At 60.9% G+C, this 25,322-nt stretch overlaps 2 protein-coding genes across 5 annotated transcripts; one reads left to right on the top strand and one right to left on the bottom strand.

Annotated features, from left to right (window-relative positions):
* The first annotated feature begins 604 nt into the window (after window positions 1–604).
* TAGLN (transgelin) lies at window positions 605–3,840 on the top strand. The gene is made up of 5 exons (XM_075035164.1): window positions 605–722; window positions 2,232–2,431; window positions 2,561–2,738; window positions 2,820–2,922; window positions 3,172–3,840. The coding sequence occupies exons 2-5, from the start codon at window positions 2,252–2,254 to the stop codon at window positions 3,311–3,313; spliced, it is 603 nt and encodes a 200-aa protein (XP_074891265.1). The 5' UTR covers window positions 605–722; window positions 2,232–2,251; the 3' UTR covers window positions 3,314–3,840.
* A 435-nt stretch (window positions 3,841–4,275) lies between these two features.
* PCSK7 (proprotein convertase subtilisin/kexin type 7) lies at window positions 4,276–25,227 on the bottom strand. 4 transcript variants are annotated; one of them, XM_075035160.1, is made up of 16 exons: window positions 25,161–25,227; window positions 23,521–24,000; window positions 22,908–23,042; window positions 22,305–22,470; window positions 20,243–20,333; window positions 19,358–19,412; window positions 17,454–17,592; window positions 16,747–16,847; window positions 11,592–11,759; window positions 10,401–10,508; window positions 9,346–9,448; window positions 6,893–7,049; window positions 6,643–6,737; window positions 6,383–6,476; window positions 5,914–6,031; window positions 4,276–5,719 (listed from the first exon to the last, which is right to left on the bottom strand). In XM_075035160.1, exons 2-16 carry the CDS (start codon window positions 23,986–23,988, stop codon window positions 5,309–5,311), a joined length of 2,409 nt encoding a protein of 802 aa, XP_074891261.1. In that variant the 5' UTR covers window positions 23,989–24,000; window positions 25,161–25,227; the 3' UTR covers window positions 4,276–5,308. The 4 variants fall into 4 exon arrangements, with proteins under 4 accessions (XP_074891261.1, XP_074891262.1, XP_074891263.1 ...); XM_075035161.1 differs by lacking the exon at window positions 25,161–25,227 and adding an exon at window positions 24,368–24,937; XM_075035162.1 differs by lacking the exon at window positions 25,161–25,227 and adding an exon at window positions 24,455–24,937.
* Window positions 25,228–25,322: the final 95 nt, after the last annotated feature.

Below are 25,322 nucleotides of genomic sequence, written 5' to 3'. Positions count from 1 at the left end.
AAGGCTGGCAGCCTCGGGGTGGGGGGGGTTAGGGGTGCGCAGGGAGGTCCCGATTCACGGGCAGCGAGGGTGCTGGGGCTCCCCTTGGCATCCCAGCCCGGTGCCAGGGCTGCTGCACGCCTCGCTGTGCCCTGGCCCATGCGAGCGGGCCGTGCCCGGCTGAGGCAGAGGGAATCCGGGGGATGCCCACGGGATGCCCAGGCATGATGCTGTGCTTGCGGGATGCCCGCAGCCTCGCTGCTCTGCCCTGACCAGGGCACGCTGTGGGTTGCGGGGGCCGCCCAGGAAGCCCCGCTCGGCTGCCCCAGCTCCCCGGCAGTGAGCACACGGGGAAACCAGCCATGAAGTCAGGGCAGAAACCCTCGACGGCTGCCGCAGCCAAGCGAGCGCTTGGCTATAAAAGGACTTACTCCATCAGCCCCCCGGCCCCGTTCCCTCCCTGCCCCCAAACCCGCTGGGGCGGAGGCACGCGGGGAATGCTTGGGCACGGGCCTGAGTCGCTGATTTTCGGAGTCTTTCCCCAAATATGGTGCCTGGGCCGGAGTCACGGTGCGCTACGAGGCTGACGTGCCCCAGGAGGGAGGGCGGGGGGGCCTGGCCCCCAGACCGCGCTGACATCACTGTCCCAGCGCCGGCCTTTTAGCACACGGTCAGCCTCCTAACTGTGCAGTGCGCTGGCTCCCACGCAGAGCATCACCCCTCGCCTCCGTGAGCAGCCGCTTGTAAGTCCTGCTGGGGCGGGGGGGACAGTGGGGAGGGTGCCCAGGGTGGGGACGCCAGCCCCTGGCACGGATCTGTTGCTCCCCAGGATGGGGACCCTGTGCCTGGGATGGCAATGCTGCTCCCGGGACTGCCAGCCTGCTCCCCGGATGGGGATTCTGCTTCTCCGATTGGGATGCTCCAATCCGATCCGATTCTGCTCCTCCCCAGGATTGGGATTCCGCTCCCTGGATGGGGATGTTGCTCCTTGGATTGCAACGCTGCTCTCCAGACAAGGGTCGGGCTCCCCAGGAGGGGAAGCTGAGGCTTGGGCTGGGGACGCTGCCCGGGGTTCTGGGCTGCTCCTGCTCTTCAGGACTGCGCTGCTGTCAGGGCTGCGCGGCTGCGGGTCAGCCGGGCTCAGCCCCTGCGGCGGCCGGAGCGGCCATGCGGGGCTCAGGGCAGCGCCAAGGCTCCAGCCCCTGCTGACCCCTTTCTGCCCTGTGCCTCGACGGGGATGGGAGATGGGCACAGGCTGCCTGCGAGGCATGTGGGGTACCCCTGCGTCACCCGTGGGGCGCCTCTGCATTGCTGGCAGCAAGCGGGGTCAGTGTCCTCCACCGCACCCAGCTGTGCCAGGTCTCGGAGCCCAACCTGCAGAAGCCAGGCGCATCTGCCCCAGAGGTCGGGGCGAGCCAGCCTGGGGATGACCATGGACTCAGGGACCGGGCACACGGCTCCTTGAGGGCGCAGCCCTGGCACTTGGTGGCTTAATGCCAAGCAGGGAGCTGTGCGGGGAGGCGCGAGGCCAGCTCCACCGAGGGCTCGGCTGCCGGCTCCCGGCGCCTCTCCCTCCTGGCATCCTCCCTGGCATCCTCCCTAGCATCCCTACCCGCAGCCAGCTACCTGCCATCTCTGCCTGCAGCATGCCCTTACAAGGGCACAGGCACGGCTCCCGCCGCAGTCCTGCTTCGCCTGCGGTCCTCCCTGGCACCAGGACCCGCTGTGCCGAGGCCACCCCATGGCACCACAGGCATGGCGTGGTCACCCCGCCATGCCACGGCCACCGTGCTGTGCCACGGCCACCCAGCCCTGCCCCTGTCACCCCGCCACCTGGACACCTCTGCTCTGCAGCCCCCGTGGGGGCAGCATGGCTGGTCCGGCTGGAAGGCACAGCCGTGCCAGGGACGTTCATGACGACCAAGAGCCAGCGGGCGGCTGAGCAGGCAGGAGACGGGGATGAGGCTGCTCTCCTGCGCAGCCTGAGCCAGGGAGCAGGGACAAGGCACCTCTGCCGGGATGGGAACCGTCTGTCCGGGCAGGCTGGGGGGCGGTCACGGCCATGCACTCACCTCCAAATGCGCCCGGATGGAGCTGAATGGCTGTTGCGTGGCAAGGGAAGAGCCAGGAGGAGGGCACGTCCCTGCTGCACCAAGTGGGAGGTGGATGCGACAGGGTGCTGGGGTGGCCGCAGGGTCCCTAGGCAGGGGGACAGCATCTCCGCAGCCTGACAGTCCCCATCCCGCCACCAGGTCTCCCAGCCGCCACAGACATGGCGAACAAGGGCCCGGCATATGGCATGAGCAGGGACGTCCAGTCCAAGATCGAGAAGAAGTATGATGACGAGCTGGAGGACCGGCTGGTGGAGTGGATCGTGGCACAGTGCGGGGCAGCGGTGGGTCGCCCCGAGCGGGGCCGCCTGGGCTTCCAGGTCTGGCTGAAGAACGGCATTGTAAGTGGGGAAGCCCGGGCACCCACTATGCCCGCTGGCTCCAGGGCTGGGCGGGTGGGGGGGCGGTGGGGAGCTCCGCAGCTGGCAGCATGTGCGGCGCAGCAAGCCCAGCCTCTCCTCTGCCGGCAGGTCCTTAGCAGGCTGGTAAACAGCCTCTACCCCGATGGCTCCAAGCCTGTCAAGATCCCCGACACCCCCCCCACCATGGTCTTCAAGCAGATGGAGCAGATCGCCCAGTTCCTCAAGGCGGCCGAGGACTATGGCGTGGTCAAGACGGACGTGTTCCAGACTGTCGACCTCTTTGAAGGTGCGGGGGGGGACAGCCGGGGTTGGGGGGGCTGGGGCTGCTGCACCATGCCCATCCTCATGCCTCTCCGTCCCTCGGCAGCCAAGGACATGGCAGCAGTGCAGAGGACACTGATGGCCCTGGGAAGCCTGGCGGTCACCAAGAACGATGGGCACTACCACGGGGACCCCAACTGGTTCATGAAGTAAGTGAGTGGAACGTGGTCCCGGGCGTGGGGACCCCCCCTGCCCCATGGCTGCCTGGAGCGGGCTCTTTCCACCGCCCCACAGCACCCCGGAGCACATGGACGCAGGATGCCAAGCTTTCAGCTGGGAAGTGGGGGGTGGCTGGGCCACCCCTGGGCAGTGGGGGCTGCTGGGCGCCCCGGGGACAAGGATCCGGCTGCCCCAGGGAGGGGGGTGGGTGCCGCATGGTCTTTCCCTACACTCCGCAGGAAAGCGCAGGAGCACAAGCGGGAGTTCACCGAGAGCCAGCTGAAGGAGGGCAAGAACGTCATCGGCTTACAGATGGGGAGCAACAAGGGGGCATCACAGGCGGGGATGAGCTATGGCCGGCCCCGGCAGATCATCAGCTAAGCAGCCCCCCTCACCGCCCCCAGCCCTCCCGCTGCCGGGAGAGCAGCCCCAGCCGGGACCTCCATCTTCGCTCCCCTCGGCTCAGCGCATCACAGCCGCCCGAGCACCGGTGGCCGCCACCGCCCCTCACCAATTGGTATTTATTGACAAGAAAACGCCAGCCAGCCCAAATGACCCTTCAGCGCAACCAACGGCAGCACATGCCCAGCCGCAGCGATGCACCCGGCCTCGGGGACCTCAGGGCAGCTGTGCCCCGGGCAGCCTCTCCCCTCCGGCTTCGCACGCTCCTGCTGCACCCCCGTGAGCCCCTGCTGCCAGCCGGTCCTGTCCCTGCTGCGCTCGCCGGCACCTGCGGGTGCTCCGCCGCCCTCCCCGGGATGGCGGGTGGGAAGCCACCCCGCCTGCCCACAGCCCCGCACGAGCCCCGCGCCACCGCCGCAGAGATCCTTGCGAATGGGGAGAAAAGAAAATTGGCCTCGGTTTTGTACTTTGGTTTTTTTTGTCAAAATTAAAAGGTTATTCATCTAGTGCGGCCTGACAAGGTTTCCTCCCGCCTGCCCCGTCGTCCCTGGGCCAGTGGTGCCAGGAAAGCCGAAGCCACCCTCCATAAAAGCTGCTAGAAGCATCTGCTCCTGCTTCCAGCTCCCAACCTGGGGAAACCAGAGCTGGGGATTGGGCTCTCCCTGCCTGGTTCAGACAGCTCTGCGGGGTGGCTCTGCCCTCTCTCACCCGAGCAGCAGCGCCCACCTTCCTCCTAGCTCCTTCCAACTGCTCTCCCCTGGCCTGGAGCAGCCCCGGTTATCCCAACTGCCAGGGAGGAAGGCGTGGAGGGCTGTGAGGGGCCATGAGCGGACCCAGCACCCTGGCGCTGCATCCCCCCGGGCTGGGAGGTGCAGGGTGACTCACGTTTCCACAGCAAGAAAGTGCTGGGAGGGCACAGGAGTGACGGAGGGGGGACAAGAGGCTTTTTAAGACTTTATTTGGAAAGCTACACAAAAGGGCTTTGCCAATTAAAAAACAAACCCCAGCTTTAAAAAAATAAACCAAGGAATCCAAGGACACACAAACAAGCCAACCCTGCTCGCAGATGAGCCGCTGCCAGAGCAACTCAACCTCCTCTGCCTGGCCCAAAGCCGGCATCACCCACGGCCTCATCCCTCCTGGGCACCGACCAAGGCCTCAGCAAGCGGCGGGGAGGCAGACCCAGGGAAGCGACTGCAGTGAGCTCATGCCGCCACGATACCTGTGGCAAGCTTGAGTTGCCACCTTTTGCGCCCACCGCAGCAGGGACAGCCCCGTCCTGCCCGTCCTGAGCAGGGCGGTCAAGAAAGCCCTGCTGCCTTCTGACTCCCAGACCGCAGGGCTGCTCGTGTGCTGGCGGGAGAGGAGGAGAAGGTGGTGGATCAGAGCACAGGGGACAGGGAGCAAGCGTGGGTCGGAGATTGGCAAAATGGCTCCCCGCTTTGAAGCTGGGCGTAACTGGTCGGTACTGGCCAGCTGCTAGCCCAGCGGGGCAGGCGAATGACAGTGTTGTGGGGTCCCTGCCTGCAGAGGCGGCTGCCACGGGCCCTGCCACGTTTTCCAGGCTCACTCTGCAGAAATGAGGGAGAAAGAGATACTTCTTCCTCATGTTGCAAGGCCGTGGGGGCCGTGGCAGGCACGGGGCTCTGTGCAGAGCCCCGCCATGGCCACCACGCACCCAGGAGGCATCTTCATGAGGCCTTGCTCCACGCACAAAGGGAAGCCCCAAGTGTCACTGCAGGGCAGGCTCCGTTCAGTGTGGGTTTAAGGCTTGCTTTGTTTTCCAGAGCGAGGGAAAGGGAAGCTCCCCTTCCACTGCCAGCACTCTTACTCCTTGTTTCTGAGCCACTTCCAACACCACCTTCCGCAGGACACAAGGGCAAGTGTCCCTGGTGGCTCAGGAAGTCGCTGCTGCCCGTGCTCAGTTAGGACGTAGCGAGAGGGAGGGATGCAGCCTGAACCCCCCAGCCCCAGCTAGCATGTCTGGCGCTCCCTGTCCTCTGAGAGGAGCTCGGCTGTTGCCTCCCGGCCAAGGTACCCCGCTCCAGCGGCGGCCGCCTCGTGAAAGCTGGCGGCTCTGCTGCTGCTGGGAAGTCTGGGGTGGGTGGAGGTCCAGGATCCCTCGTCCCCCTCACCCTCCTGGGCAGGCTCTGGGTGCTCACACTCCATCTCGACATCCTCGATGTCCTTCTCCTGGTAGAGTGGCACAGACTCCATCTCCAGGCCGCTCTCCAGGGCTCTGTGCTTCCCTCCCTGCTGGTACCATTTGCAGGTGGTAGAGCCATTGCAGGTCAGATCAAGCCCCACATTGTTCCTGGTCAGGCAAACCTCCAGCATGTAGTAGAAAGTCCAGAACACGGCAAAGCAGCCCAACAGCAGGAGGGTCTGCAGAGGAGGAAACCGTTTAAGAAACAAAGCTCTCAACCACCCCAGAGCCCTGCCCCATTGCCCAGCAGAGAGGGCACAGCGCCAGGAGGATCACAGAGGCAGGTTCCCACTCCTGCAGTCCCTCCTGCAGAGGACGGGGTCTCCCCTTTTGTCTCCAGCCGGCAGTCTCCCTGGCCCGCAGGCAGGCTCACCTTGAGGGTGTTGGCTGTGATTGTGTAGTGCTGCTCCTCGGGGATCTCCAGCCCCGGAGGGCAGGGCAGGGAGAAGTCGCTGCTCAGGTACTGCCCACTCATGGCTTCCTCCAGCAGCCTGGGGGACAGAGGCACCCCATGAGGGTCCCACAGGCAGGGCTGTTCTAGGGAGGGGCCCAAATGCCCACAAAGGGTCCGGAGAGCCTCTTCCACTGCTGAGGGTTGCCCTCCTGGGTCAGATACGGCCAACAGAGTTCTCTCCTACAGCCCACAGCTCCCCTGTGAAGTGCACTGTGGGCAGCCCCAGGGCCCTGGGCCAGGGACCAGCAGCCGTGCTGCAGCCTCGCCCTGCCACGTGCCTCGCAGCAATGCTGCTCCAGCCAAGCAGGACCTGCTCAGAGACTTTCGATCACATCCCTTAGCCCTCCATCTCCTGTCTCCCTATCGAGATGGGCTTGTGGTGTCCTACCTCTGCCGTTCCTTCATCTCTGCTGGGGACCAGGAGGAGCCGTACAGGGTCAGCTGCCACTGCTTCAAGGTCCCAGGCCTTAGGCTTTCATCTCCTGGGGACGAAACAGGTTGGTCCAGCGGGGAACTCTCAAACCCGGCCGGGTGGCACTGCACAGAGCTAACCTGCGGCCACCCAGGTGCTGAGCTGGCAGCTTCTCAGGCCACAGCACGGAGCTGCTGCCACCGCCCCATGAAGGACCCCTGGAGGGCAGGACTCACCGATGTCCCTGATGACCAGTCTGTACGTGCCCTGTGCTTCCTCGCCCCAACACCGGACCGTGGAGAAGGTCCAGTCAGCAAAGCCATTGGGGTCCCTGCCAAAGGGTGAGGAGAAACAACCCGTGAGAGGGTAACACTGCCTGAGCCGCAAGGCTGGATGTGAACCCTGGCTCTCCTGCTCGGGGCCAGCTGGGCTGGGTGTCCTGCCCTGCAGTGGGAGCCTCCACACCCTGACCCCCTCGGTGCTTACGAGTCCATGCTCCTGGTGGTCCCTATCAGGGACATCATGCCGCTGGGGCAGAAGAGCCTGATCTCCAGGTTGCCGCGGCGGGGGTGGGTTATGGTGACGGTGACTGCCACGTGCTCCAGGGTTCTCATGCCAGAGAGTTCCAGGTCAGCGGTGGTGACTGGGAAAGGGAAGGCAGGGTTTGCTGAGGCTGGTGGCCGGGATGGAGCTGTGCTCAAGAGGACACATGCGCTTGTCCCTGCCTCCTCCCAGCTGCCCCCCTGTGTCTGTGCCCGCGCAGCAAGAAGCAGGACCCAGGGCAGCCACACCCCACATAGGGAGGCTCTGCCAACGAAGCCACGCTGCGCTCGGCAGCCTGGCCCTGCTCCACGCTCTGTGAGGAGCCTCCTTGTCTGTCCAAGCGGAGCCACCCATGCACCTCCCTGGCTAACACAGGGAAAGGTGTCCTGGCACACTCCCTCCCAGGCACGCCACGTTGTGCTTGGGCTGCTTGACATGGACCAGAGGTGCAAGAGGCACCCGGTAGTGGCTGTCCTCTGCCCGCAGCTGTGCCCTTTGTCCCCTGCCTGCCTGAGTTCAGCTGGGACCACACAGGATGGAAAGGATGCTGAGAAAGGGGTGAGGAGTAGGCGGTGAGGAAGGAGGGGTGGAAGGCAACTGTGCAGCAGTGGGAAAGCTGCCTCCTGGGCACCTCCCAGCACATCCCAGAGCAGGAAGACGAGCAGGAAGGCGATAGGAACCCACGCTTTCCTCTGCTCACAAGGATGAGGCCCAGGCATGCCTCCCTGCCCTGTCGTTTACTGGCAGCCTCTCGCCTGCAACCAAATCCTCATTTCACAAGTGGGGCCCAGCTGCTGCCTACAGAGCATGTGCCGCTGCCCCGCAGGCTCCCTGACATCCAACTCTCCCCCAGCCCTGACTCACGGCTTGTGGGTTCAGGAGCCCACCCAGAGCGCTTCGGCCACTGCAATGAAATAATACCTGGTCTTTCATCAAATTCTCCCCGCCCTGGATTTGTGGCAGCTTTTGGCAGCCCCGGAAGCTGCTCTGAACCCAGTTACACAGGGGCCAGGTTTGGAAAGAGGACTGGGATGAGAAGCCTGGTGTCCAGGCTCCCAGATCCTATCTCAAACCATTCGCAGCTCCACAGACGCTCCCAGCCCCAGCACTGCTAATTATAGTGCAGGAAACCCTGGCCCTCTTCAGAGCAGATTTCAGGCCGTGGCTCGGTCTCCTCCTGGCAGCCCTGGTTGAGCGGCAGGTGGGTGCTCCCCAGCCTCTTCTAAGAAGGGAGGCAGGCGCAGCCCAGGACCAGGCAGCCTGCGTGTGGCGGCGGGCCGGCCCAGCACCCCAGGGCCACCCTGGGAAAGGGTTAACTCGGCATCAGCCTGTGTTACCTGGGGGACAGTAGTGCCCCCCAGCCACACATTCCTCTGCCACACATTCCTCTGCACATACTTCTCCAGAGCGCCTCTTTTTTGCCTCTTCCAAACTCTGCTTGCTGCCTGGCTTTCAGCTCACAACTCCTTTTAGGGCAGAAGGAGCTGCTTCACCTCCAACCCTCTGCTCAGAGGCAGAGCGGAGCTAACCCCGCTGCCAGCCTGATGTCACCCCTCTGCCCCTCTGGCGCTCTACAGGGCTGGTACCTGCAAGGGAGCAGTGTGCTGCAGAGCCAGACCAGCCCAGCCGGGCAGGGACAGGAGAGAGGGAGAGCATATGCCCAGCACCTGCCCAGCTTCTCCTCAGCCTGCAGCAAAGAGGGAAGGGACAGGACCACCTGCAAGGGGGGTGCCCACCTGCCGAGCTCCAGACTCTTTCCAGGGGTCCTCTGTCCTGGGGAACAGCCTCCGGGCACTGCCAACCCTCAGCACCTCTGCAGAGGCTGCAGCTGGGGCAGCCGGGGTGCAGGGCCAGGCCCCCTGGGACAGCATTCCCTGTGCGACAGGGAGGGGGCCGGTGCAAGAAGCAGTGCCCAGCCAGAGAACTGGGCCCTGCTGAGAGGGCCAGGAAGGGCTTGGGGCCGAGCTCTCCTTCCCACTGGTAGCAGCCGGAGCAGTGCCTTGTTTATGTGGACAGAGGCTGGCCAAGTCGGGAGCTGGAGCATTACCTAAAATGGTCAAAGCCAGAGGAGCAGGTCTGGCTGCTGCCCAGCCTGGCCATGCTCGCTAATGCCTGTCTGGCTCCTCAAAAACATCAATCTAGGGGATGGAGTTATGGGGAGGGGACCACATCGACTGACACAGATCCCCTGGGGGAGGGAGAGCAACAGGAAGAGAAGGGAAAGGAAAAAGCCCAGGCAGCCCAACACTTAACCCCTTCGTGGCCTCAAGCAGCCCAGGGCTTCCCCTGCCAGGCTGTCCGCATGGCCAGCTGTGCCCCATGCCAGCGGGAGCAGGCTGCATCCCTGGCCTGGGCGTGTACAAGCACACGCTCTCATGTGGCACACCTGCTCTTACCATTCCAGGTGACCTCCAGCTCCTGTGGGAGTAACGGGATGCTCCTGCCCTCCTTCAGTGCAGGGCTCACATATGAGGCAAGGTACGGGACGGACTCCCAGATCTGTCAGGGAAAAGGCAAGAGGATTCAGCACGAGGTTGCACCCTCCCTGCGCATCCATCTCTCAATCTCCTACCACTGTTGCAAGCTGCTCCTGTCAGTAGCACACCTACTGTGTGAGGCCAAGGGGCCTCTCCTGACGCTGCTCCGGGGCATGCGAACCCAGGCAGCACACGAAGGCTGCAGCAAATGAGTGCCGCAGGGCTGGACAGGAGCGCCTGCACGCACACCTAGGAGCGGAAGGAAGGCAACTGCCTGCAGGCTAGAGGGGCCGATCGAGACTCCAGACTGCCCAGCTCTGGGATTGGGACTGCCCAGCTTTGGCTTCATCTCTGCCACCACCTGAGCAGCTTTGAGCGTTACTTGAAGCCATTCCGTTTCAACCCCAGGCACAGTGGGGCACAAAACGTAGCAGAATCCAAAGGCCTGCAGGAAGAGAGCAGCCTGAAAGTCCCTGCGAAACAGGGGGCATTGCTGGCAACCAGCAGTGACCCAGCACAGCTGCACGGTGCTCTACGCACGACTGAGGACCATGTGCCAAACGGATGTGCCCTGGTCTCCACGCAACTGGAGGCACAGGGAGGAAGAGATGGGGCATGACGCCCTCCCTGGAGCCCACTGCATAGGGAGGAAGGTGCTGGGGCTGCTGACGGAACTCCCCAAGCCATGAATCAGAGCTGTCGTCTCCCACCAGTGAGGGCTCTTGCCCATGGCTATATATAGTGCTGAGAGAGCAGCAGCTTGGGGGCAGGTTTCAGGCATTGCCGAAAGTCTCATTACTTCATACCAAAAGCAGCCTTATAGCAAGGGCCGGCAGGATGACGGCCAAAGCGCTGGCCCTGAACGGCAACAAGGGTCACCCCACGGCGTTGCCAGTACAGGACCTGTCCCCGCCACCAGGCTGTGTTGGCTCCACCTGCCCATGGGGCACACCTGGGACACGGAGGGGAATTACCTTGGCAGCGTTCACCAGCCTCCAGGCATTCAGCAAGCCAAAGCCATGCTGATGGCTATGGCTGAAGCCGGCCTGGTTGATGTCCCACTTCGCGTGGCGATCCTCGTACTGAAAAGAAATGCAGGGCACTCCCGTTACCTTGGGGGACACCAGCAGCCTGGCAAACCCCGAGGAAAGGGAACCAGGGCTGAAGGGAAGGAGGCTCAGAAACATCCCACAGCAGCGGGGAAGCAAACCCACATGGCCTTATTAGAAAGAAACAGGTTGACCTTTGTTTGAAACAAGTCCCAGGACAAACAGGCTTCCCAGCTCCTCAGAAAGGAAATCAAGCAGCACAAAAGGGCACAAATGCCTCTGCTCTGAAACATTCCAGCTGCTCCCTGCCGCCCAAGCCCCAGCCTGTGGGACGGCAGAAGCCTTGGGGAGAAGGAAGCAAGTCCTTTAAATCAACAAGAGCTGGGCCAGGACAGATCTGGGTCCCATCATTTATCAGGTTGTAGTGCTCCAGCAACGCTGGCTGCCAGCTATGGTAAACATAGCCCTGTGCCAAAGTGAGTATGGCATTAGCTGGACATGGAGCCCTGCTCCCCAGAGGGGTGTGAAAGAAGCCCTGTCCCTAAGCCGAATCGGGCAGCTCCAGTCAGTTCCCACTCTGCAGTGAAGCTGCATTGGAGTTGAGGCTGAGAGCAAGGAAGGGCCGTGTTTGCTGCCAAGCTCGGTGTTATGTCTGTTTCCAAGAGTCCGACTCTCTGGAGAGCCCAAGGAAAGGCCAGAGGCAGAGCTCCTCGCTTTCCCACTGCACAGACAGTGGGGTGGCACTGCAGAGATGCGTGCTGGCCCTCCGGCTGGGCCAGCCACACCGCATGCACACACACCGTCCCGGTGCCTGCGGGCAAGGCATGGCGAGCCCCTGGAAGGCCTGTATGCTGGCAGATGGAGGCGTTCCTGGAGCAGATACCTCATTTATTATCATGACAGAGGAAAATGCCTCAGCCACATTCCTGGAAGGAACAAGGGGCGAGGGGAAAATGCAATCCCTTTGCTGGGAGCCAGACAACTGAGAGATTTACAGAGGGGCAGGCAGACATAAACAAAGATGTGCACAGCAGGACCTCAGCCATCCTGCAGCATCCCTGAAGGGCAGCTGCAGGACAGAGGGAGGGAGAGAGGGAGAGAGGGAGGGCCACTCACCTTGGTGGCAGTGAAGACAATGATGTGCTGGACATCTCGCCAGGTGAGACATGGCCGCACCTGCAGCATCAACGCAATCATCCCGGCTGCAAGAGGGGCGGCAGCTGACGTCCCCGTGTGGCCCTCCGTGCAGCCCGTGCCCTTCTGCAAATCCCAGTCTGTTGTCACCTTCCGAGAAAAGAGAAGTGATACTTCCTGTCAGGCCACTGTTTGCCATGCTGGGGTGGCTGGGATTGGTATTCGAGCAACCGAGCATGCAGTCCCGGCCCCAAGCCGTGCCCTTGCCACCCCAGCTCCACCAGCAGCGCATGCTTAGCCTGTGACACAACTGCCAGCAAAAGCACTGGGGACACAGGATAGCATGCCCCCCACACTATGCAAAGGGCATGGGAGATGGGGGCTCTGAAGCTCCCCCCCCGTCATCCTGGACACAGCTAAGAAATGAGCAATGCTCGAATCCAACAGGGAGAAAAAGGGCCAGCAGACGCGCTCCTGGCAGAGAGCAAGGCAGATGGTGGAGAGCTTGCGAGCGAGGGCAGCCCAGGCACCCTGCATGGAGGCCGGGGTCCTCATTTACTGCATGAGCACCCCAACAGTGTGCAGGGTAGCGGACAAGCTGGTGCATTTTCTTGACAGCCCTGTGAGTGCTGATCTACTGCTGGTGCGTTTCTGTCAGCAATGCTCATGTAATTGCTGCTGCTCTACCACAAGCCCGATGAGGAGGAAAAGATGCCACCCGGGCTGGCTGGACACATGAAGGGGAGGCTTGGAAAACTGGGAGCGAGAGGGGAGAAAAAATGGAGTCGGCAGCTCTCCTCCCCAGCAGTCTGGGTCCCCCCGGCCGGCACTCTCCTCCCACGCCAAGGGCCCTCTGGGTCACCCAATTATTATCTGCTGAGGACAGCGAAAACCTTCTCCACCTCAGGAGGCCTTTGGCCGAGCTGAGCTGACCATCCTGGGGGAGAGAGGAGATAACACAGCCCCTGCTGCACTGCTGCTAGGGCAATTACAAGGGTGCTTTGTAGGGCCAGCAGTGCCTTTCCCCGCTCTACCAGGCAGCCAGCCCAGCCATGCGTGTCTGTCTAAACACAGTCTGCCCCAGGTGAGCAGATGGGAAAGCCTTTGAGCAGGGAGATGGGTGCAAGGTTTGGCATAGAGCAGGAATCAGAGCATGACAGCCCTGGCAGGGGAGAGCACTGGTGTGTGCACTGTTCCGTGGAAGAGCTGGCCTTCTCTGCACTGTGCCGGGGCACGCGGCAGCCTTTAAAGGGCACCACAGAGACTCACACAGCACCTTCATGCCCCTTCTGAAGAGATGTGCTATCTCAGAAGGAAAAGGAGCGAATGTGGCTGAGTGTTCATGGTCCCTCGCCCAGGGACACCTCCTCCTGCCTCCTTGCGACCGCACAGAAACACGGGCAGGGAAAGGTGAGCTGGGGCAGCACCCAGTCCCAATACAGCATGCCAAGGCCAGCATCCACAGCCTGACCCCCTCTGTACAAGGCTTTCAGACAAAATGAGAAAGTTATAGAATCGTAAAATGGTTTGGGTTGGAAGGGACCTTAAAGATCATCTAGTTCCAACCCCCCTGCCATGGGCAGAGACACCTTCCACTAGCCCAGGCTGCTCAAAGCCCTGTCCAACCCAGCCTTGAGCTCTCTGGATGCCCAAGGATTCCCCTTCCAGAGCAAAGACACGGGGTGGTGGCCCTTAACCCCCTGCCTGCATGAGCCACATCTAATCTGTCTGTATCCCAGCTGCCTCTTCCCGACAGGCAGCCTCCCCCCAGACAGGAAGGAGGAATTTGCAGCACATGAACTTTCTTTCTCTCTGTGGTTGCTGAGGTCAGGCTGGGGAGACAGGAGGGGCAGCCAGAGATCCCATCATCCTCCCTCAGCCAAGACCAGAACAACAAGAGCAGGGCAGCAGCAGGGGGAGAGGGTCAGGGTTAGCTGTTGAAAAGTGTGGAAACCTTTCCCAGACGATTCCTGGCCAGGATGTGGGTACCCAGCAAAAACCAGTGCAAGGTGGAAAGGACAACGCCACAGTTCCCCAGTCGAGAGATATGGCCCTGTGCTGGGAACTGGGATGCAAACAGTCCAGTGCAGGGCTGAGCAGAGTGGCTCAGGCAGCTTCTCCCCAGGGTAAGGGCAGGAAAGCACCTTTGCAGCCACTGTTTGCACAGTGTTTAGCTAAGGATAGGGAACGGTAGCTTTACACGGCTCTGGACCACAGATGGTTGCTCTGGCCTGCAGGAGCAATAGCCAAGGCACAGGAAGGTCCCACACAGGCACTGCTCCCCTCGCCCCTGCTCGCAGCCAGCTCAGCTACAGAGGCTGGACCAGCTCTTGCAAGAAGCCTCCGATTTCAGTCAACATCCCTGGGGCCTTTGGAGGTGACACCTCTGCTCCCCGCGCGTGAAAACCAGCACCAGTGCAGGGAGAGGCACGCTCCCCTCCAACTCGAACACCATGAATGTTCTCCAGGGGACTCTGGACACGTGTACAGAGCTGTGCTGCCTTAGGACCAAAATACCAATTCGAATGAGCTGCTGCTGCTCGAGACAGCCACTACTCATTGGGACCTCAGGCTCACCATAAGAGTCCTGGGAGACCCTTGCTTCAGGGACAACGCATCCCAGTTGCGAAGCAATGAACGTAGTTAGTTGCCTTCCGAGAGAGAGAGGAACTGGGCCTGAACTAGGCAACTTTGGGGGAAACTCAGGGCAATTACAGTTTGGCACCTTCCTCGTCTTCACTGCTGACCACAGCATCACTCCAGCACAAGTGGGCCTCTGGAGAGGGATCATACGGGACTGTGCAGAGCACACAGAGCCTCTAAGGAGGCATCGGGAGGTCCCCAAATGATGCCACCTCACTGCAAACCAAATGTCTCCCTGTGCTCCCCATGGGGAGACAGCCAGCACTGCGAAAAGCTGTAGGTTTTGTTGCCTTCTGTGCTTGACTCCGTAACGTTCTGCCAGCTGTTAACAACTCCAGCTTGTGCTTGGACACTGCACGTCCTACAAAGAACACCCTGAGCAGCATAAACATTCAGTAGGAAATGCAGCTAGTGCCAGAACCTGTAATAAATTCTTCCCATTAAGGAAACCACACAAAGTTTATAGTCTGGTAGAAGAAAAAAACCTAGCAGATGGCTGCAGAGAAGTTAACTCTGAGATCACTGAAGCACAGTTAAAGGGCATTTAGGAGGTGACTATCCTCCAGAGAAAGGGGCGTGTAAGTTTTAACATGGCACCGGCTTGCTGAAGGAGCGATCGCGGTACTGCAAAGAAAGAGGACAGCTCTCTGGCACATGCCATGCCTAGGCTATGCACAGCATCTCATCCTGGCTCCCCGATGGAATACCAGCTCCTGCATCAGTGTCCTGTAAGGCCAGTATTCGAAATGAAGGGCCGTTCGAGACCTCTGAAGCACTCTCACCTGTAGCAGGCTTGGGGGAAGCTGGACATAAACCCCAAACTCTGTAACCCCTGATGAAAACACAGCAGAGCCCTTGCTGGGCTGCCATTCTCTTTTTTCCTAGCGTCAGTAGTTTCCAAACCAGCCCGGGACAGCTGAAGTTATTTCTGAAAGGAAAAATGAGCTCCATTCTGGATTTTAATTTCCCTGCTGCACGAGCCGAGTCATTGCTCCCGGCAGATCACACCGTGCTCTAGTTAGGCATGGGTTCCTGCCCTGGCTCTGGACTGCAAAAGGAGCTTGTTGAGTCCCAACCAGGTGGCTGAGGAACCCAGGCTCTCCCTGTTCCCCCGGTCTGCCCAGCACGCGGGGAAGCCTGTTTGGCGAGCCTGGATTCAGCTCCTCTCTGGCAGGCACAGAGCCACAGCTGCACGTCCCTGCTCGCAGAACACCCTGGGCACCATCCCTCATTCATCAGGTGCCCTGAGACCCCCCAGCACACACTGCTGGTGCTGATCTTGCACTAGGTCTTTGCTGCCTCATCAGCTTTTCCAGAAAAGTGCCTTTGGGAACTGCCTGTGCCAACGGGAGACCCTCCCGGTGCCTGCCCAGCCAGGGACAACCCTAACAATTGGGCCTGGGAGCCAGTGACATTTACTCCAAGCTGCCCCAGGGTGGCCTGGGCTCTGCAGTCCCTGCTGGCACTGCAGGACAGGAACAGGTCACAGCCATATGGGCTGGTTAGCCTGACTAGCTCCCCAAGTGCACCAGCACTGAGGGTGGAACGTGCTGGGTCAGGCCTGGGGCTGGGGAAAACAGGCCCGGCCACTTGGCTTGGGCAAAAAGGACATTTTGTTGACAAGAAGTCATTTTTTGGCAAAAAAAGGAAAAGCTGATAAAAATATTCTGAAAAATTCAGCTGGGAGAGGCACACGTGCCAGAACGCAGAAGGAACTGGGGCCAAGTAGCTTAAAGAGCCTGATGCTGCTCCCAGCCCTCCATGCTCGTCCATGCTCCCGCATCCCTTCGGAGCAGAAGCAAGGTGGGGCTGGCTGGACAGGGTGTGCCGCAGCCCCCACAGAGCTGAGCCGCAGCTGCCCCTGCCCCTTTCTCTTCAGGAAAGCTCGCAGCAGCATGGGAGTCTCGCTCCAGGCTCCCTCCTCGCTGCGCAAAGGGGGCACATGTGCAGTTGGGATGAAGCTTGTCTTCTGACGGCTCCCCAGATGACATTCCCAGGGACGCAGTGCAGAGGAATTTCTTAGGGGTCACCCAAGTGGCCCCCATCCCAGAAGGTGTCTGCCTGCAGTTCCCAGCAGTGCAGAGCAGGGAGATAAGGGAGCACAGTCACTGTCCCTTTAGGTCTGACATCCTGCCTGCACTTGAGGCGACAAACATGACACACAGGATCTGCATTTGGTACGTGGTGTACCCGCCAACACCTGTGCGGAGAGAGGGTCACCACACTGCAAGTTGCAGGCTGACAGACAGTGATGACACGGGGAACAATTAGAAATACGAACCTCCCTCTCAGAGCACTGCTTATGTAGGACCTAGATAAAAAACACATTCATTCCCTGCCTCACAGAGGAACTCAACTACCGGCCTAAGGCAGAAGCGTAGCAATCAGAAGGGACGGATCTTCGTCCCTTCCCCGCACTGGGCTGTTCCAGCCTCGCGGCCAAGTGCGGCCAGCAGAGCATGGGGGCAAGACATATGCCTTGCATGGTACTCACAATGCTCCTCATCATCTTGTCCCCGCCGCTGAAGGTCACCGCTAGCATGGAGGCACACTCCTCGGCATAGAACGGCATGGAGCCCGTCTCGTCCACTGCACCTGGGAAAAAGCGAAAGGCATCGACCATATGAAGCCTGTTTCACTTTAACTGCTCAAATTGCAAGGTGACCAGCCCCTGAGAACCTCTCCTGCTAGCCGTGCTTTTTCACAGGCTGGGAGCTGGGCTGGGAAACTGGAGACAAGCCTGTATTTTTCACGGCTGGAAGATCTACAGGAAAGGCAGCCACAACAAATGACCTTTCACTGTGCTTAGTATTGCATAGATCTTCTAGCCCTCACGTAGCTTGTGCCGTCTAGAAAGCAGATTAGACATCTCTTTTCCAACACAAAATGATGGGAATGCTGCCTTTCAGGTCACTCCCTCAACGCGGCAGCGTGTCTGTCAGAGCCCCAGCGATGGAGGCCTGAACGCAGGCAGAAATTTCTTTGGCCTTCTCTTGCTCTGTACGTCACAAGAAAACTGCAGGCTTGAGGGCTGAAGCCCAGAACACCTCTACACACTGCCACTTTCATTCCCAGAGGACAGACAGTTTCCCATGGATTCCCCCTATCCAGCCAGCTTCCAGCTGGGCAGGTTTTGTGCTTTTGGGATCATCTCATCTTTCCGCGCTGGGAAGGAACAAGACAGAAGACACATGCACTCACCGATCGTGACAGTGTAGATGGAGTTGGCGTAACCGTCATAGTTGCAGTTGTCACTGTGTTGCCCACCATTGCCACTGGCCACGACGAAAATGCTCCCAAAGCCCCTGCGACCCGCTATCACGCCATGCTGCAGGGCGGCCTGTAGAGAAGGAACCATCACTGGTCAGGGCATGTAGGCAGGCAGGCCCTTCCCGGGCTCTTCCCCGCTGACCCTGGAGGGTTTCTGCCAGCAGCCATGTCTGGCACACGTGACCTCGCTGCTAAACCCAGCGCAGACAGACACGTGCGCCTCTCCCGAGCTGGGGAAGCATTTGCCCTGCAGACTGCTCGCAGGCACAGGACGTGCTGGAAAGCTGTGTCCCAGCATCCCCATCCAGCAACCAAAGTCCACGCTCTGAGATTTCACCAGCCAGCCCTGCCAAGTACTTGGGGTGATAGCAGGGCCAGCCACAAACCCTCCGGGTTGTATTTCACCCGGCTAGCAGAGTCAGGGAGTTGTGTCTGTTAGAGCCCTGACCAGACGCTGAGATTCCAGAATGAGTGTGTTACAAAGGCAGCGATGCGGCCAACCTCTGGGAACGGCCGATCTACAGCTTACTATGATTTTAAGTGGATTCTGCGTTAAAAATAAACAAAGAAAAAGCAACCTTCCAGGCAATCACAGCACAAAGACTGACCAGCATTTGAACTCCAGAGGAAACGTAGCAGCCTGAGCCCACCCAACTTCAGCAGGGCTCACTCCGGAGCTGGCTTTTCCGGAGCATCAAGGCTTTCCTGCCGACAGAGACTGCCCACACGGGGCTGCTGCCCTTTTGCGAGGCTCCAGCTCCCACATACGCCCGGGTTTTGCCTTTGCCGAGATACACAACTACACCAGCCCCACTTGTGAAGCACAATTCCAGGCCGAAACCTTGCACAGAAGTCATTCCCGCCTAGAAAAAGGATATGCCTCTGATGGACAAGCAAGAAAGCAGTCCCACTGGAAACCAACCCTCCTCCTCTGCCCGCCCTTTGGCAGGTAAAGGCACATACTGCATTGGCCAGAACGCCCTCCGGACGCCCTGCTGCGGTAAAGTGGGCTTTGCTTGCACTCTGTGCCCCAGTGCTTGTTACAGCTGTCTCTGCATGCAGGAAGAGAATAAATTAACTTGCAGAACTGGAAATCATTTGTCATTGCGAACTGATAGCTCAGTTGTCAGCGTTGTGCTGAAGAGCACAGTAACTGCTATCTTGTGGTTAGAAAAGTACAGCAAAAGGCTGCTGAGCAAAAGAGTAATCAAGCAGAACCACATCCCAGGAGCAATGCAGTGCTGTTTTGGAGCCTCCTCAGCGACCCCTCACCGCTGCACCTGGGCAGCAGGAGCCAGGCGCAGGCAGGTCGGCTGCATTTTGCCGTGGCTCTGCGGCACAGGTGCCACAAGAATGCCTTAACAGCCCAGGAAGGAGCAGCTTCCGCTCTGACACTTCCCCCCGCTGGGGTCCCACTGAGAGCGAACGCAGCCATCGCCCCAGCCCCTTATTTACTACTAGCGTTTGAAGGCATGCTCCCTGCCTTGAGAACCACCCTTAGCACTGGGAGTGCTCAGTGCCCCACGCGGAGAGCATCCCTTGGGTTGCAAAAGTTGTCAGAAGAATACCACGGGTTGCGAAAGAGCATCTTCCTGCTGGAACCAGCCTCTCCTCAGAAAGCTCATCTCCTACTGCCAGAATGCTGCCCTCCCGCAGCAATGTCACCTCTCCCCACCACACAGTAACATGCAACACCTCTGCTGGCAGTGAGGGAAGCAAACAAACGTGCACTGCGCCACAGCAACATCCCTCCTCGCCTGTCCAGGCAGGTGAGAAACCACAAGCACCGGAGGGCCAGCCCGGGGGTGACCCGTGCTGCTGGGACTGTTTTTTACCTTTCCCAGTTGATGGGGGCCATCCACAGTTTTCCCATCGTCATCTGGACCCCAGCTGCAAACAGAGACACCATGAAGAGACCGCCCCAGGAGTCGCAGACAGCAACTCTTCCTCCCATTACAGTTTGCCACCACAGTGAGCTACGAGCAGCCCCCCAGCTACTCTCAGCACCATGACTGGGATCGGAGGGCACTATACTTTCCCATCCGGCAGGCTGGCCCCTTGCTGCTGGGATATCGCTCTTGTGTTTGCACTGTGCCCCTGGGTCAGATTCCAGTGGATAAAATGTTTGATTTTTTTATTGAACAACCAGCTTCTCACACATTCCAGTCCCCGTCACACAGCTCAGCCGGGGCTCCCTGACCACAGCGGGGGGCACAGTGCCCCTCCAGCTCAGCCAGCCTGAAGGAGATGCTGGAGCAGCGCTCAGAAGGCAGCCTCACAACTGTAGGTGCCGTACACAGCCCAGGCCAGCTCTCCAGTAACAGCAATACCACTGTTACTCTTAACAGCAGTAACAAAGAGCAGCACCTTACATACCTGGCTGCAGACCCCCTCAAGGCACAGCTGCGCAGAGCCCCTGAGGTAGCCTGACAGCAGGGCATGGGTGGGTGCCAAGCCCAGGGGGGACAGGCAGGGTGTTCCCACTGTGGGACAGACCCGCCACCTCACAGCCCGGCTGCCTGCCTGCCAGGCATGCTCACAGGACCCACAGGACCAGCAGTACTGGTTTCGGTCCCTGAAGGCTAGCTGGAGCCACAGGAGGAAAGGAGCTGGTGTGAGCGTTCAGCCACAGCCTGTGACCCCCTCCCCAGGCAGAGTGGGGCCCATGGCCTTTCGCTGGGTGTTGGCAGGGCCCGGCTCAGGGTCCCCTTGGGGCTCACCTGCAGCTGTAGATGTCGTTGATCTGATAGTGCTTGTTGAAGGCAATGGCCTCCATGCTATCGGTGAGGGGCCCATCCAGCACTCGGATTCCTGCAGGACAAAGGACAACGAACGTGACCGAAGTGGATCCACATAAGCTGTATAAACAGTGCAAATATATGCCTTGGCAGGTTCACGCTGGGGACACTCGCCTTCCCAGCCTGACAGAACCAGATCTCCTGGAGCCGTAGCCCTGCAGATCAGTCCACAGGAGCCAGATGCGTGTGAGGGATTGTAGGTGCACCCTCACGTGTAGCTCCACATCCTCTGCTGAGCATGGCTTTTCTGCCAAGCGAGTCCTCCAGTCCCACTGCCAGAACCGAGCTGGTGATGGTGACAGCACAACCAAACACCAGCTGGGCTCGCTCCCATGCACCCTTGTGCCCCCCTACCCAGAGCGCTGCTCCACAGGGGCTTCCTCACATCCCACCCTCAACTATCCCATTGCTTTTCAGGGCTAGTTCCCGCCTGGAGTGATTGCTTCTCCTTCCAAGTTGCCAACCAACCAGCCATCGCTTTGGGATGGACGACACGCTTGCCTGCTGAGGGAAGGGCTCAAGAGTTGCAGGACACCCCAACGACTGTGCTCAGACCAGGAGGGCAAGGCTGCTGCTCCGACAAAGCCAATGAAGGCTCAGTGCTGAGTTTTCAGTGACCCAAACCACTGATAATTACCGTTCCGCATCACAGTTTAGCCTGGCAAAGGATGTTACAAATGGAAAGCAGACATGCATCTCAATTAAGCCTATTTATAAACAGTACAACCACCCACCCTTCTCAGCTCTTGCCTGACACACCACAGGCGGCTTTTTACTGTCCCATCTGAGCCGTCCCCATGGAGGAGCAGAGCAGCCCAGCTAGAGATGTGCTGGCTCACCCCGGCTCTCCCCGCCCTGGCTAGCATCACACTGGCTCCAGCAGTTTCATGCTGCCAGGGCAGTCCCCCTGCCCCCCCCCTAGAACTCAAGGCTGCCCTGCTGCACTCACCCTGCAAGGCCAGGCACAGCTTTGGAGAGCTGAAGCCCGAAGAAGTGCCAGGTCCCGCCTGAGCGATGTGGCCTTAAACCCTCCCTATTCCCTATGCTGCAGTTAAAACTGTGAGCTCACCTTTCCTTCTGCCAGCTGGGCTCCACCAGCAGCATCTGCCTGCAGCCTCCCAGGCTGGCTGGAGCCTGGGGACCCTCCTGTGCCGTGATCAGAGTGGCTGCTCAGGGAGCGCCCCATCGGGGTAAGGTAGGGAGGGAGCTGAGCGCAGGGCAGGGGTGCAGAGCCACCTGCAGTGCCCTTGGGCAAGCTCCCGGCCCCCCAGCACCCTCCTGGCACCACAGGGCCCACCCACTGCCCAGCCCGCTGTCTCAGCCAGGAAACGTGGCACCATCTGCCGGGTACGGAGAGAATCACGTCCCAGGCTGCAGCACAGCAGCATCATCCTCTGCTCTGCCAGGGATGCATCCCGCCCAGCACAGAGACCTCGCCTCCCCCCCCACCCCGTGAAGGAGCGTGAGAGCTCTGGAGACAGCTGAGGCCGCAGTGGCACACTCCCTGGCTTTGAAGAGGAGAGATGTGCAGCCAGACCTTTGCCACCTGTCTGTCCGCACAAGGCAGAGCCGAGACCAAGGGCTGGGGGAGCGCAGGGGATTGGCAAACATTTGCTTCCCCAGGGCCTCCCAATGCGCTGCATGTCATTGCACGTTTGCCTGGCTTTGGCCACGCGGTACGGATGTGCATCTGCCAAAAGCTCTGTGGCTGGGCAGGTGGCGTGCTGGGAGTACTCGGGAAAAGCTGCCCTAGCACACACCCATCCCGCTCTGCCAGGAACTGGCTTCCCTGGAGAGGAGCTCAGACAGACACTGGTTCCTCCCTCTGACAGAGCGACCAGCCTGAGCAAGGCACCAGCTGACTCAGAGCTGCTTCGGCCAAGCCATCCCTCCCATGGAGCCGTGCCCAGGCCCCACAGAATTGGAGATGAGACAAGCTGGGCACCAGCGTGGCCCATTGGGGTGCCATGGCGTGCGTGCGTACCTGCAATGCGGCTCCCATAGGCAACCCCCACCGTGCAGAAGCTGTTGTTTGGCACGGCAGCAATCTCCCCGGCGCAGCGGGTCCCATGGTGGTTGCCGTTTTCCTCATCGGGGTGAGGCATAGGGTCAGGATCGTTGGAGTTCAAGTCATAGCTGCCTTCTGGGCTCTGAAAACAGACCCGCAGTCACGACCCAGGGCTCTGCTCTCCTCCCTTTGGGAAAAGCAGAACTTGAGAGCACGCTGCACAGGCTGAAATACAGCCTGGAAGCCACAGGAACTTAGAGACTGCTTCCACACAGGGCTGCAGCTCAACACTGCTATCTGCTGCTATGGGAAGGGGACCAAGAGCAGCAGCTTTAGCAACTGCTGTGGGTCAGAGGGTGACCAGCTCTCACTTCTAAGCAGCCACCTCCAACAGGTAGCGCAAAGGCCAGTAAGCCTGCAACTCAGGTGCAAAATCTCCTAAGGAAAGGTTTGCCACCAGCTCTTCCTACCCTGGTAAAGCCCAGGCTGACAGCACAGGTCTGCCGGCAACCGAGCACTCTCACCTTGCCCGACTTCCAGCCTGCCCTTGCACCCTCCCGCCGTGGAGCTGGCACTCACATAATTTGGCTCTATGTCTTTGATGGTGTGCTCCACACCGTCATCCACCACCACCACCGTCACACCGCGCCCTGTCACGTTCCGCTCCCAGACGCCCGTGACGTTGATGTCCTTCCCAGGGCTCTTGCGGTTGTTCTAAGCATCAGAAAGGACAACGAGGGGAGAGAAAAAGCAGAGCAGAGGGTCAGCTCCAAGGAAAGGGGCTCCCAGACCTTTTGGGCATGCTGGCTACGACATGCGGGGCTGGGGTCGGGCTGGGAGCACACGGAGGAGTCGCAGGATGGTCAGGGAAGATTTGTTTTAGACAGACAGCGAGCAAAAGTTGCTTGAGCCATGAAGCGGAGTGCCCAGTACCACAGGGCCGATGCCACGCTCCAGTCTGCTGACCGCACAGTGTGCTCCGGCTGAAACCCCTCTGCCCACCCCAGCACCACCAGTGCGGGGCCAGCTGTGGGAGCCACCTCCTCCCATTATTGCAGTGAGCACTCTCGGCATGCTTCCTCCTCGCCACAAGGACAGAAAGCCACTGTTTTGCCTGCCACGTGACAGCTCGCTTGCGGCCAGACAAAGGGCCCGAGCCTGCTGGCACAACGGGAGCCAGAAAACCACTCACCAGATGCCACTGCTGGGGGTATTTGGGATCGTTAAAGTGCAGGCTGCGTTTGGAACGTTTCAGAAGCTTCTGTTCCGAGTGCCACCGCACGCTGTCATGCTGTGCAAACAAAGTGTCCACCGACCTCCTTATTGCTTCAGGTTCGCTTGCTGCGTGGCCGTCAGGCTGGTAGGTGAAGAGGTAATGGCCCTTGAGCTCCCCGACGCGGCCCATGTTCACCAGCCCCGCGGTCCGGGCCAGCTCCTCTGCCTGCTGCTCCAGCTCCTCCTCAGGCGCGTCCAAGCTGACGGCCCAGGTCAACTTGACATGCCGGGCTTCAGTGCCGGGAGCGTGCTCCCCACTGCAGGCCAGTCTGTCTGACGATGCCAGGGGGATCCAGGCAGTGCTCAGCCAAAGGCACGTGTGGATACAGAGCGTGGCCTCCATCCCGGCGCTCCATAGCGGCACCCTCCACTTCCAATGCGGCATCAGACAGGCAGGCTGCAAACAGCAGAAAACAAAATGGGTGAGAACCTCTCCTGCCCCACAGTGGGGTGGCCACGGCCTCACCTGAAGGTCCCACGGAGCCCCACAGCTCCTGGTGGGCAATATTGGCACCTGGGCTTGGCACCAACCCCCCCTCCCCGCCCCAGGCTTAGCAGAGATCCCCTTCTGGGGAAACCCCAGCCAAGGCGGTTCCTTCCCAGCAGCGCAGCACCGGGAAGCCAGACCCAGGCAGGGCAGGGATTGGTTCCAAGTGGTGCCCTGCCTGCCAGGGTGGCAGTTCCAGGCCAGGGCAGAGTCTGCTGCTGACTGGTAGAAGAGGGGCCACTTCCTTCTCTCACTGCGGCCCAGCACAGAAACAAACCTCGCGAGGAATGCCACACTCCGCAAGGCACCCGCCGCCACGAGCCAGTTCCTCTTCTGGGGGAGGCCTACTGGACCAGTTTCTCACCTGCGCCGCGGCCAGAGGAACCTGCTTTCACCCGGCATGGGTCGACATCAGCACTGAGCCCCGGTTCAACCCCCCGTTCCACAAGCCACGGCCCCACACGCAGTCGGGGGAAATCCCGCTCTGTTTCCCACACCCGGGGATGCGGCCTTGCGCTGCCTGGAGCTCTGCAGCCCCCCAGCAGTTTGCCGGTGGCGATGGACCCCATCTCGGTCGGCTTCTAAGCCACCGCTACAGCTCACCGGCTACAGTCCGCCTTGGACACTGGGATCCAGGTTTCTCTCCCTAAAAGAAGGGCTTTAGCTGCCCGTCGCTACCTGACACTCTGGGAGTGGCACCCACCGGAGCCCTACAGCCACCCGGGGCAGGCCCCGAGCTCCCCGCTCCACCGGGTAGCCGCCTCGGCGTCGGGCAGGAGCCCGAGTCCCGGAGCTCCGAGCTCGGGGACGGCCCAGGCAGGCCAAACGCTGCCAGGCAGCGCTGAGGGGCTGGCCTCTCCCCGACCCACCCCCTCCCAGCTCCCGGGGCCAGGCCAGGTGCCCGCCGCGCTCCTTCCCCCGGGGCCGGGCCGGGCCCGCGGGGCTCCCGGGGCGACGAGTCAGCCGCGGCCGCGCTGGCGACCCCAACCCGAGCGAGGGGGCGGGCGGGGCCCAGGGACCCGCGGGGCTGCCTCCCCTCCCGCCCCGTCCCGTCCCCGCCGGGCGCTCACCGGGCATGGGCCGGCGCCGCTGCCGGATGCCCGCCGCCGCTGACAGCGACGTCACATCCGCCAGTGGCGGCGGCGGCGGCGGCGGAGCGGCCTCCCCTCCGCCAGGGCGGCGCTCGCGGGCCGGGCGCGGCGCTCTGCGCCGCCGCGTCTCCTCCTGGCGCC

Source organism: Buteo buteo, chromosome 9 (assembly GCF_964188355.1).
Source record: "Buteo buteo chromosome 9, bButBut1.hap1.1, whole genome shotgun sequence".
NCBI classification, from domain to species: domain Eukaryota; kingdom Metazoa; phylum Chordata; class Aves; order Accipitriformes; family Accipitridae; genus Buteo; species Buteo buteo.
This window is presented reverse-complemented; position numbering and strand designations above follow the sequence as displayed.